The following is a 12,821-nucleotide window of genomic DNA, read 5'->3' on the forward strand; positions in this document are numbered from 1 at the left end:
ACAAGTGCAACAACAACCTCAGCACTCCTGTCCATCCAGCATTTCTCTCCAGTGGTTCAGATGCATCCAATCCTCATGGGATGGGAATTTCACCTCCCAAATCACAGGTGATAGACTTGAGCTGGAATATCCTCTGCTCCTTGGCTAACAGCTTGATTTTTCCTTTCATATGGGAAAAATGAGGCAAAGTGGGTTCTTTGTTCATTTYGAGCTCTTCAGTAAAGCGAGAAAAGTTATCACTGAGGTGATAAAGGCAACTTCTCTAAAGAACAGAGGGCTTGAGCCATTTACARAAGGTTTGAAGTGACAGCCCACACTAAGGTTTGGCATGGCATTTGGAGGTAAATTTGCTGGGATGGTTGTTCTCCAATTTTACTGGGGAGCAATAATACTAAAATACAGACCCTTCTACTWGTTTGCAAGGGTATAATTAATTAAWATTGGAATGCTCTTACGTGCTARTGGGGATATGCATTTTGAATGTTTGATGAAGCTGTTGATTAGTCCACAAATCAAAGTTTCTGTCYGATGTGGCTGTGGTACCCTTAACTCAAAGTTGAAGAGTGACAAGGTAGCAGTGAAATACATGAAGAAAATGGTGGCTTTTGTCAGCAGCTGAGAATATGCCTGTGATCTTATGCTAACTGTGTTCTGATTTGGAAACCCTAGCATTTTGTAATGCTGCCTTTTAGTATATTTCTTATTGTCAATAAGATACAAGATTGCTTTGTTGGTTTTAGAAGGGCTGGGCCAACACCTGTTTTTTCAGTTTCAGTGKATCAGATGCAGCAGATGAACATAAGACTTTTGACACTCTCTGGTATAGGCTCCAGTGTTAGTGAGCTCTCCTTGAATTCATAAAGCCTTAGGGAATTGTGTTCTTTCTCTGTTCTTTCTCCCTGACCTTTGGAGAGTCTGTTTTCTGTAGCTTTGTAGGTTGTGGTGATTGGGGGCAGCAAGTGGATTTTAATTCTGTAGTTATTTCCAGTCCTCAAGCACATAGTCCAGTAGAGCTACTAAAGTTAGAAGAGGAGAGTAAATTGCAGTCAGAACAACTTGTTAAATAGACGAATCAATAAAATTGCTTTTACTGCCACTGGGAAATAAAGGTTAAAAAAAAGTTTTACACTCAATGAAAGAAGGTTTTGTTGATTCTTTGAATCGAAGCCAGGACTGTCTTACCTAGTATAAAATTTCTTTGACAAGTCTGGCTGAAGCACAGGATATAAATCAGAGCAGAGTGGATTTGTCTTCATTTCACACCACCCTTGTGGAACAAGGTCCAGGAACTGGTGTATAAAACCAGMCCTATCTGTTCCTCTGATTATTCAGAATGCTAGGAGAAGCTTTTTCCCTCCTTAGTTGGTTCTAGGTAGTGAAAAAAACCTTAGCCTTCTCTTTTTCTTATTTCCTCCAGTGGGCTTCTGCAGATGTTTGAAACCTAAATAAGCTAAGGCACAACAAGATGCTTGTTTAATATCTACATATTCTGCAAATTGTACCCCTGAACTTTGCTGCTGTTGTTTGCTGTAATGCAAATAGCTCCCTGCATTTTCCTGCATCCACCTCTTTGTCTCCCTTCTGTGCCTCCCTGCTTTTTGTTGGTTTTCTGTGATGGATTAAGAAGAATAATGCCTGCCCTGTCCCTAAGCTTTGCTCCTCTACGGAGATGAGCAGGTAATGGTAGAACCAAAGAGGATCAGTAGAACAGTTTTTACAATTTTCTTTTGTGTGTATGTGGAATGCTCCAAAAATAGATGAGCACTTCATTAAGGCCGTCTGTGAACTGCCCATTAGATCAAAATGACAAAAATCGGTATCTATGGGATGTGAAACTCCCTATCCACGATGGGTTGGGMTCAGGTGACATTGCTGTGGTGGATGTGGGGTACAGAGGTGACAYCTGTGTCACAACCTGCCCTTGGTACCCACGAGGAAATGCAGCAGTGTGTACAAGGTCTGATGGGTCAGCTTTGGTTCCAGGTCACATCTGCCTGCTCTGGAGGCTTTCACTGGCCATTGATGGTTGCTGAATAATCTGCTTTTGCACAGTAGCTGTTTGTTCACGGGAACTTTTGTTGGTTTTGTGGTACCTCAAAGGTACAATTGTAGCRAAATCCCCAGATATAGGATATTCTAGTGCACTGTATTGTGGTTTTGTGTTTATTGGGAAACAGAAGCTAYRCTGGGCACATAAAGAGCAATTTAAAAGCAGTGTCCTATTGAACATCATTGTGTATATTGAGAGTTAATACATTGCAAACTTCATCACTTTGGCTTAGTGCAAAAATTTTAATCAGTCTTGGTCCCAGCTACAGTCTGCATTGCAGATTTCAATGAGATTTAACCACAAATAGTGCTTGTTCCTGTTCTTCACAAAGAAGTGGATTTCCTCTAAATAAATACCTGCTTTGGCATCCCATTTTACATGCCTTCACTSTGTGGAGATTTAGAATAAATTGAGATGAAGGTTGACTTGGAGTTTTGTTTATTTGACAGGATAATTATTTAACAGTTTAGGGTTTGGGTTTTTTTTAAGTGGAGGATATGGCATAAATGTTGGGTAAAGTTGTCTATAATTTGCTGTATTTTTTCCCTTTATGACAGTGATCCGAGCTAAAGTGGTGGGGAAGAAGCTGATGAAAGATGGGCCGTTTGGAACGATGCGCTACACGGTCAAGCAGATGAAGGTATGKTTGCAGTCATTTCACAAAGGCTGTMCATATGATAAAGAATTGAATCAGCATGAAGTTACAAACACTTTCATACTTAACAGCCCCTCAGGTTTTTCTCCTGGCTATACAAAGTGGAAGGAAACCAGCAGTTGGTGGAAATTTGCCTGAAGAGGGGAAAGGAGCAGGAAGAGATCATTGCTGACACACAGTGCTGAATGCCTGAATTCTTCCATTATTTTAATGTTTGTGGTGGTAAAAGACACCAGATGGATTTCTCTAGGTGCTCAAGTTGTGTTGGAGCTCAGCATGCACCATGTTAGACTGAAACTCCAGCTTTTCCATGCAGCCCTTTCATGAAATCCAAGAAGGAAATTATGGTAGGGGTCTGCCAGCTTTGGGAGAATGCACTTTTTTCTCTTCTTTCCATGCATTCTTTGTGACCAGCAGTTAGGATGATGGCATTTTTTCCACRTACAGAACAAATGAAAATTATATAGTGCAGTCTTTATATAAAGCTAAATGGAGCACTGTAGCTTTTAAATATTGTCAGCTCAGAAGAGCTGTAAAGTATTGATTCAGAGATTAAAAGAGGCAGAACTACACCAATTGCGTGATTTCTTTAGTACCTTTCTTCAGACCTCTAATTCTTTCCTGCATAAACTGTACTCAACCTGCTGCTTTGGACTTAGATTTTTTTTCATAAACTGCCCCCTTGTTATGTAATGCTAAAAATCAGCCCTAGATTGTTTTTCTTGGCAATGCCATTCCAGTCATAAGACTGGTTTATGTCTTTAGGGAAAAAAAAAAAAAAAAGAAAAAAGAAAGGGAATGGAAAAGCTTGGCAGAGACTGCAGAAATCTGAAACATATTAGACAAAGTAAAGGTTTAGAAAAAACCAGTCACTTGCCTGCCTTGTAACAGTAAGTCTCTTTATAAGGCAGTTTATAGCTAAGCACGACAGCAGGGAGGAGGAGACGCAAAGCCTGTTTCATAAGCTGTCCCAAAACCATGCACTGAGCCAAATCTGCTCCTGGCATGGCTCTTCCACAAGAGTGGAATGCCTGCACTTTGAATAACAGGGATGAGGTGCTGGGCTTATTAACTTCCTTTACCTTCAAAATTGCTCTGTAAGATTCCAAAGGAGATACATATTTGCAAAAAAAAAAAAAAAAAAAATTAAAAAGACCAATGAACTGGTTATATTGGCAACAATAAGAAAACACTGCCACTGTTTTTTTTGGTTTTTTTTATGGCTGTCAGCCTCATCAGGCTCACAGCACTCTGTGCTGTTTTTCTCCAGTTTTGTGACTCCTCAGCTCAGCGTGTGTACCCTGTACCTTCAGTGCCCACAGGCTGCAGTGGCTTCATCAGCCTCTCTTTCTGATTTCATCCTGCTCTGTCCAGCGCCACCACTTCTCCTTCTCAAGAGTTTGATGCTTCCTGTCTAACATATGACCATGGACAGGGTGCAGCAGTGATCTAAGAACAATGGTAGTCCCTAAAATTAATTACTACCCTTTAGATGCCACAACACTAGSCCCTCTTCTAACTAAATAAGAAATCTGAGCCTGTGCTGGCTGTTTTCTTTGGGTTATTCTGCAGCACTGGGCCTTTCTTCTGGAGCATTTCTACAGTGTTTTGTTAGGAAGCTGTGTGTCCAACAAAAGCAGGAGGGATTTTAAAGAGGAAATCATGTGTTGGTSACACTGCCCTTGTGTCTGCTGCTGAGATGGTGGTGGGATGTGGCACTGGRTGTTTAACTGTGACCTTTGCAGGAAGGAACCTGAAGCAAAGTGCTCAGTACAACTGGAATGTCCGGAGGACATAGTTCTTCATAAACAAACCACAGACCAAGTGTCTTCTTTGGAAACCCTGCTGTCTTTCTGCTGAACTTAGAGACTTCAGTATAAAGAGGGATTTAGATCCATTCAGTGGGGCAGTTCACAGTGTGCAGCAAATTTCTCCCTTGTTTGCTGCAGTGAAAGCTGAMTGTCCTCCTGCTGAAAAGAGAGCTGAGGAGTCCTTTGGCTCTGCACAGCTGCATGGGAATAACTCTGAAGATAAAATAACATGTCAGTCTGCATAAACTCCTCTGCACGTGCAGGTAGAAAATAAACAAGGCTTTTAGTCTGTCAGGGTGTGCCGATCCTGGTATTTCCACTGCTGTCAGTGAATTGCCTGTGGAAAGCCCTGAAAGCCTTAAACAATCTCTGCACTTCTTTCAGGGGCTCCTTGGAGTTTGCCAGGTTAGATTCTTGGTCTCACTAACATTCCTGAACTCGTGCAGCATTTCACTAAAGYAGCTTGGGGACACAGCAGTGCCAGGCTTTCCAGCACTCAGGTTTGCTGTCTGAAAAGGTCTCTGCTTCTTCAAACAACTTCTGCCTCCCCCCCGCTGCTTTCTTAAATAYAAGAACACTTTGAGCTCACATGTCATAAATCTGCACAGGACTGATCTAACCCCTCCATGTTCTGTGATCCTGCAGWGCATTCTGAGAATGGCCCCAGCCTATTTCAGGAAACTGCAAAGGAAACAAGGAGATAAGATATTTCTCCTCCATGTGCAAACAGTCCTGGTTGGCCATGGCAGCACTCTGCACAGGCTGCCAGAAGCAAGGAGACTTCCCTTGGTTTGTTGCTTATCTGTAAAATGAGTCTACRGGGGGAAATGTGATAGTCCCAAGAGGAAAGAAGTGGGGTAGGATTAATTTAGTTTAATTTTAGACAGACTAAAATGAGGTGTTGAGTCTTTCCTGCTGCCTTGATTGTCAATGGATAGAGACAGGAGCCACCAAAGTGTAATTCAGCCCACAAGTTGCAGACAGATATTTTAGGATGGGCTGAGTTGTTCTGGAGGTGTCTGTTTTTGGCATTTGACTGGAGGGGATGTTAATTGGTGTGAATTGCCTGTATTTTAGGAGCTGAAGGTTAGGCAAGGTGTGACTCCGAGCTCTTGGGATCTAGTACAGCTTCTCATGGGCGGGACAGAGGGAGGAACACCATGAACAGTTTTCCAGGGTGAAGTTGTTTGAGCAGCAGGAGCCACTGCAGGGTTTGCTGTGCATTTCTGAGGCAGTGTGAATGCAAGGGGAACGCAGCACAGATGGAAATAGAGCTGCACTAGCAGACATCACCATGCCATGCTTGCTGATACTTTGTGCATTATTATATTGCCAAAAATACACTTTTGTGGGGACAGGAAATCACCAAGGGTGTTATCTTAGCTGTTCTTATCTCCTTAGATAGCGTTATCCAGATCCTGGTGTGACAGCCACTAGAAGGGGGTCTGGACACGACCTTTGTTCTGTGTGCCTTTCCTCACACCAGCCTTGGGAGGCAAAAAACAAAAGTGTCTGAGGGCTAAATAACTCACCCAAGGGCAGACAGGATGCTTGTGCCAGAATCTCAATCTCCAGCTATTCTGACTGCGATAGGAAAACATGAGTAGGTCATCTGATACCAAGAAAACTGCAGGGATAAAGCRGAGATTAGGTAAAGTTCACTTCTTCCATAGCCATTGAAAGGTTTTGGCCACGTATGGACACAATGTTCTRTTTCAAGCATGATCTAAGAGTTTTCATTGCTACAGTATGATTAATTAAAGAAAATATTTGCCTTGCCTATTAGCTGGGTGTAGAAGAAAGGCTGGAAAATGCAAACTCTTCAGAATGTCTTTTACTGTACACAGCAGTGCTGTTACTGAGTTGTGATTGACATTCTGTAGATGCTCCAAAGATAATCTGGCCTCTCAGCGTMGCAGGATTAGTATTCATTTTTTATGGTTTTATATGGAAGATTTGGGCCTAGCATTAAATCTGTTCAATTAACAGATGTCCTTTCAGAAAGAAAACAATGTGTTGTTTTTAAAGAAGATGGGGGCATGGTGAAATACCCTGGGATAATAGGGGACTTCAAGAGCTAGAATGCAGCCTGGAGAAGAACACTACAGCTTAGGTGACACAGCAGCAAGGATCTGTAGCTCTGGGGTCATTTGGGATTTTCTGGTCCTCTTCYGCCTCACATTAATATTTACTCCTAAACTGAATGTGAATGTGTTGTCTATCAATAAAGCCAAGAGAGAAAAGGATAGGCTGGGAAATGCCAGGAAACTCTGATTCTCTCTGGCTTCTATTGTTTCTTTAACTACTAAATATTTGCCATTCACGGAGCTGGCRGGGAGAAGAGAGTGACTGAATGCTTCGAAAGGAAAATTTTAAAGCTTAAACTCTCAGGGAAATCATCTCCTGTGTTTCAAAATTAGGATATGTTTGATGGTGCAGTGCTATGTAAAGACTCCATTATGGTGCTAACAGGTGAGCAGGAGTTTCTGTAAAATGCAGCAGTGAGGCCAGGTCAGATGGGGACATGTGCTGATTTCTGACTGGATCCAAGTGCAGTGTATCTGTGGGCTCATGTTGCCATTAAACCGAGCTGGAAGAGAGACTATGAAGAAGGAGAAGGAGTGCAGAGCAATTATGTACACATGRTATTTTCTTTATGGCGCCCATCAGGACGGGGCTAATTTTAGAAGATGGTGTAGAATTCTATGTCTGCATTCATTGAGTTAGAGAAACATTCAGTCTTGCTGAGGTCAGCAGAAGTTTGTGTGTTTGAGAAGGAGGTGCCTGGCTTGATGACTTCAATCGAGCGCCAAAGGTTTGAAACTCTTACAGCAGCAACACTGGAAAATAGGCTARTTGTTTAAAAGAAAAACCCTTAGTTTGGAAGAAACTGCTTAAATCACATAGAGGAGAAAGATTCCAAGCTTGAACTAATTTTATTTCTCCCTAATTATGACCTCTATAAGGGAAAAAAATTGTCAGGWTGTTGGCAGAGCTTGCAGCGTTGGCACTTTGTTCACTCAGTGCCACTGGAACTAATATGAATGGGAAAAAACTGCTCCCTGTGCTGAATTGCAATGGCTCGTTAGCAGGTGRTTTTTCTGCTTTACCAGCAGATCTACCAGGGAGTCTTCCATTAATCCAGCCAGTGTCATTATTACCTCACTCTTGTAAAAATCAGAAAATTTAGTTTTGCTTACCACCACAAACTAGGAATGTGAATTGTAAAGAATCTTCAGTGAAATTTGTCCTCTTAAGATGACTTAAAGCATTTTTATTGTTTCTCCAGATGTACAGGGGCTTCCAGATAATGCCACACGTGCAGTACATCTACACAGAAGCGTCTGAGAGTCTTTGTGGAGTCAAGCTGGAGGTCAACAAGTACCAATATCTGATTACAGGTAAAGGACCCTGTACTTCTCCATAAGCAAAACCTCTTCTGTTCTGTACATCCACCTGCTGAGGACATGGGCAGTGGTGCAGACAGCTTTGTAGATGMTTTTCTACATGAAAATCTACATGTAGATGATTTTCAGTGTTAGGATGGCCAGCAATATTCTGGAGTTCACTACTCCACAATGCTGAGTCCTTTCACTCCCTAGATCCCCCCTCTCTTTCCTAAAGTGGATCTGCTGCCCAGGCATGCTGTGACTGTTGTATGACAGTGCACAGCTCCTGATTTATCCCTGAGCTGGTGTGTCTGTCACAGGGAGCTGGTGCTGCTGGGCTGTGTCAGAAATGGGAGTTCATTTTAGGAAGGAGCTGCAGAAATGCMGGCTGCTGGGATGAGGGATGCAAGGGGATGGACATGTGGCAGTTGCCAAGTCCTGTTTCTAATGAAAAAAAAAAAAAAAGCTGGCTCATAATTTTACAGTATATGTCTATTTGTTCCAATAAAAGAAGGAAAGAGAGTAGGAAGGCAATTTTCCCCATGGCTAAAACACACACCAGTTTTTAGCTGAATGCTCCCTTCCCCCAGAAATGTGAAGTGTAAATAAAAAAAAAGTCGTTTTGTCTTTCTGGCTCAAAATGAAGTCACAATTTTTCATTATAACAGAAAAATGTATTAAAAATGTCCTGTTTCTAATGAAGGTGTCAGTTCATTTATTCTGTTGTTAGGAGGAGTTTGACAGCATTTCTAACCTGCACGTTGCCAGTGGTGCTTACAGCYGGCACAGTGCTCCTGCCTTTCACAAGTGCTGTTATCTCACTGCCACRGATTCCTGAACCAGTTCATAAAAACAAAGCACTTGCTGGGCAGCAGCTGCAGCCAAACATATTGAGAGCATTAGCAATCTGAGGAAAGGAGAGAAGTGCTAACTTGTGACCGTGTGTCTGTTTTCCAGGCCGGGTGTACGAGGGGAAGGTTTACACTGGGCTGTGTAATTGGTACGAGAAATGGGACCGTCTGACGCTGTCCCAGCGCAAAGGACTGAACCATCGCTACCACCTGGGCTGTGGCTGCAAGGTTTGTGTGCCTCCAACGTGGAATTCACACCTTCAAACCCAAGAACCCTTTGCCCCTGGCTGGTAATGCTCAGTCATGCTGGAGAACAACCAGGAAGAGAAATGGAGGACAATTTTTACAGAGACGTAGTACAGCTCATTTTTAGTGTTGAGACCAGAGAAGGGACAGTCAAATAAAAATGCAGAGTSTCTGCCTTTAATAGCGTGTTGGAGTTAATTGAGATTGGGGAAGGCTTTCAGAATCCATGCAGAATCATTTGCAGGTGAATGAAATCAGGTACCAAGGGCTTGGCAAGATATGCCCACCTTTTTTCCTGTGTAAACATTTTGAGTACTTAAAACCTCACAGYCTGGCACTGGAACTAAGACTTTTGCACATGGCCTCAGGCCTGCAAAAACATAGACATAAGCTCAACTTTTCTGCACCTGAAAAGCCCTTTTGAGTGYGGAATTAGCTGTGTGTGTGAAGCTAAGCACATGCTTATGTGCTTACAGAACTGAGGCTGAATTTTGGATTAGTAAGCAAGGTTTGAGGGAGTGGAATTTCGAATCACTTGACTCTGTTCAAAAGACATTTTATATAATGTTGTTTTTCCATGTGGCCKTAGCTGATTTCTCTTTCCAATTGCAGATTAGGCCCTGCTACTATTTGCCCTGCTTTGCCACCTCCAAGAACGAGTGCATTTGGACAGACATGCTCTCCAACTTYGGCCACTCAGGGTACCAAGCCAAGCACTACGCCTGCATCCAGAGGGTGGAAGGTTACTGCAGCTGGTACAGAGGATGGGCACCTCCAGACAAAACCATCATCAATGCCACAGATCCCTGAGCAGCTGGCCCTTTCCTCACCTCCCTTCTCCTTACTTGTGGCTGATCTTCCTTTGGACACTAACTCTTACCAGATCATGATGATGACAATGAAATTAGTGCCTATTTTCATGCAAATTCTAGCACTTCGAACACTTAAAAAAGGAAAAAAAAAAAAAAAAAAAAAAGGAAAGGAGAGAAAAAAGTCTGTCCTACCTTACTGAATTTGTAATTACCTTTTCCATTTTTTGATACCACTCATTTGATCAGACAACATTTTGGAGCTTACTTTTGCACACCAGAGGGAAAAATGGGAGGGGGAAAAAAWAGATAGAGCTCTTGCTCTCTTACACGTATCATTAGCTGTAGCAATATAATCTCTATTTTTTTAGGAAAACAAAAATCTAAAAACTATGCCAATTAGGCACTGTATTCTTCTATGTGCTGGCTTCCTATCACCCTTCCTCATGCACTAAGTGCTGAAAATACATAGACAAATCTATTTCAAGGGAAACAGATTTCATTGATCAGATTAATCAGGCAAATGAAGCAAAATGGAAAGAAACCCAGCCTACACTCTGGACAAAATGGCATCTGARAGAAATCTTCCTCTATTAGAAAGATTGCAATGTGATTGATTGCAGCAGTGGGAGACTTTACCTGGTGTGTCTGAGCACATCCTCTGCTAAAAGCATTGCTGACTGACTGCTCTTGCTAAGTCAGTCACAGTGTGAATGCACATTTGAAGTTCTGGCTTTCCCCAGAATAAAAAGAGAGAGTATATAGTATTTTTGTTGTTGTTTCAAAAACAAAAGGCCTATCCCCTGTTTTCAGGGAGGTAAATGCAACTACAGCAGAGCAGATGAAGGGTTGTGGCTTCCTGTTTTGAGCAGCATTGGCCCCTGAATTTTTTGCAGCTTAGCTTCAACAGCAAAACCAGCGTGAGAACACCTTAAACCAAACAGATGCAAAAATAACAACTGTAAATCAATCAGGTGCAAGAGGGAAAGGGGAGACTTGCTAGAACTCTTACTATTAAAAAAATATATTGCCAAAATAGTGTTTTGCTGAAGTAAGATGTATATACAYGTAATGACATAAGCTATTTTTGACAGGACGTGGATTTTTTTGGTGTTATAAACAAAAGAATGGTTTGATTGTGTTTTGAAGACAGAAATATTGACATTCCGAGTCGGTGAGTTGCTTTGAAGCYATGGAAGCTCCAGTGTATCTGCAGTATTGCAATGGTCAGTGTTTCCTCTGTAACTCCACGTTCCTCCCCTGCCCCTACAATAGCTGTGTTTGTTTGTACAGTGAAAGGAAATGTGTGTGGGCTGGGCAAGGAAAGTGTCTCCTAACAAGTGTTGTCTGGGATCATCAAGTTTTCAGCTGCCCAGAGGATTCTCCTGTGTCAAGTGCTGTGTTTCGTAGCCCTATGCATGTGCTCATCCCATGTCCTGCACTCCTGTGGGAGGAGAAGCCTTACTGTTTGTGCTTTGCTGTTGACTGGAGAAGTTTTTTTTTTTTTTCATTCTATTTTGGTTTTTTTTTATTATTAAGAAAACTATAATATAATTTTTCTTATCAAATAAAAGTATTTTAAGTTGTAATGATGGTGGAGAAGGGGTGTTGACAAAATGGGTGACYGAGTTTTGGATGGGGAGGGCTTGGGCAGGGAGAAGATTGTGTTTAACTTCATTTTTGTATTATTATGATTATTTATCTTAAGTTTCCATATATCTTCTGTTCATTCCACTTCGAAAGCAGAGCTGCCACCAMCAGGAAAAAGTTTTTGCAGTGACTTCAGCTTGGGGCAATACAGCATTTTACTGTCAGTGGCCTCAGTTACTGGAGAATTGTTTGAAACCTCTTTGCCAAATGGAAAAGAAAGGGTGCCTGAGATGGGCCCTGATGTGTTTTGTGTCCCTTGCATGCCACCAGAGCTCTGCCAGATGTGCATCCTTTGAAATGCCCCATTTGCTGAGTGACTTGTTGCAGCAAAAAGCTTCATTTAGCCTGAACTTTAAAGGGCATTGGCAGAGTCGATGGCAGAGCTGCCTAGGGCTGCTGCTGGTGGTGTATTTTTTTCCCCAGCAGCTCTGAGTGGCGATGTTGCACAAAATACACTGAAAGTCTATTGGATTTTCCTGTGATTCAGACTTTGAACACTCCTCAGAAGTCCTCTTCCCTGTGACTGCCCTGAATTGTGGGCTGGAGATGAGAGGGACAGTAGAGTGTCACAGGATCAGGTGRTGGTTCAGAATGTTGTTCCTTTTGGTAAAATCCAGGTTTGGGCTTTGTGCCCAGTGGAACAATCTCTGTCTGAGTTGTGCTGACACAGCCTGTGCCAGTCCCTGAGGGCAGAATGGAGCCCCCCTCACTCTGCACTCTTTGGAGAGGGCATTGCTGGAGATGGCCCTCCCCAGCTCCAGTGACATGGCAAAGCCAGCGTCCCTTGGAGCTGCAGCCACTCCTCATGGCTTGGGAAGGCTGAATGAAAATGCCCCTCCATGCAGTAAAGGGTTGGTTTGAATTTGCAGTAAACTGCAGCTCTGCTTATTTTACCTGTCACTGATTCATTTTGCTAGCTGAGACATCACAGTATTGCACTCAATTATTGTGAAAATATTTGCATTCTAATACTATGAGGACTTGTGTCCCTAAGTAGGATATAATGTAGCTATGTGCTTTGTAAACAACAAAACAGCAGATGCATTACCAGAAAATGAAGCATATTCCCATTTTGTTTTGCAGATGGTAAAATATTTCTGAGGTGCAGACAGCTAGACTGGCAGGGCTGGAGGCAAATCTTGGTGGCAAATCTTTGCCCTTGCTGTGTAAAGAAACAGTTGTTAAGGCTTTTCAAAATGTGGAGCCAAAAGGAGGGGGAAAAATCCAGTGAAAATACATTTCTTTTGGGAAGCTTCTTTGTTTTGTTTCTGTGCATGCTATCAGGGACATGCATTTCTTGGGCTAAGCCTCAGCCTGTGCTTGCATTAAGGACCTGCCTGAAGGCATCCCTCGAGTGGAA

The 12,821-nt window shown here is 42.4% G+C and overlaps 1 protein-coding gene across 1 annotated transcript; it reads left to right on the forward strand.

Moving 5' to 3' along the window:
- Nucleotides 1-2,576: 2,576 nt before the first annotated feature.
- Nucleotides 2,577-12,815, forward strand: TIMP3 (TIMP metallopeptidase inhibitor 3). Its single transcript, XM_057386558.1, has 4 exons — nucleotides 2,577-2,690; nucleotides 7,806-7,917; nucleotides 8,863-8,984; nucleotides 9,615-12,815. The coding sequence occupies exons 1-4, from the start codon at nucleotides 2,601-2,603 to the stop codon at nucleotides 9,810-9,812; spliced, it is 522 nt and encodes a 173-aa protein (XP_057242541.1). The 5' UTR covers nucleotides 2,577-2,600; the 3' UTR covers nucleotides 9,813-12,815.
- Nucleotides 12,816-12,821: the final 6 nt, after the last annotated feature.

The sequence above is a fragment of the Malurus melanocephalus genome, unplaced genomic scaffold, assembly GCF_030028575.1.
Source record: "Malurus melanocephalus ecotype Western Australia unplaced genomic scaffold, MMel_1.1 scaffold_995, whole genome shotgun sequence".
In the NCBI taxonomy this organism is placed as follows: domain Eukaryota; kingdom Metazoa; phylum Chordata; class Aves; order Passeriformes; family Maluridae; genus Malurus; species Malurus melanocephalus.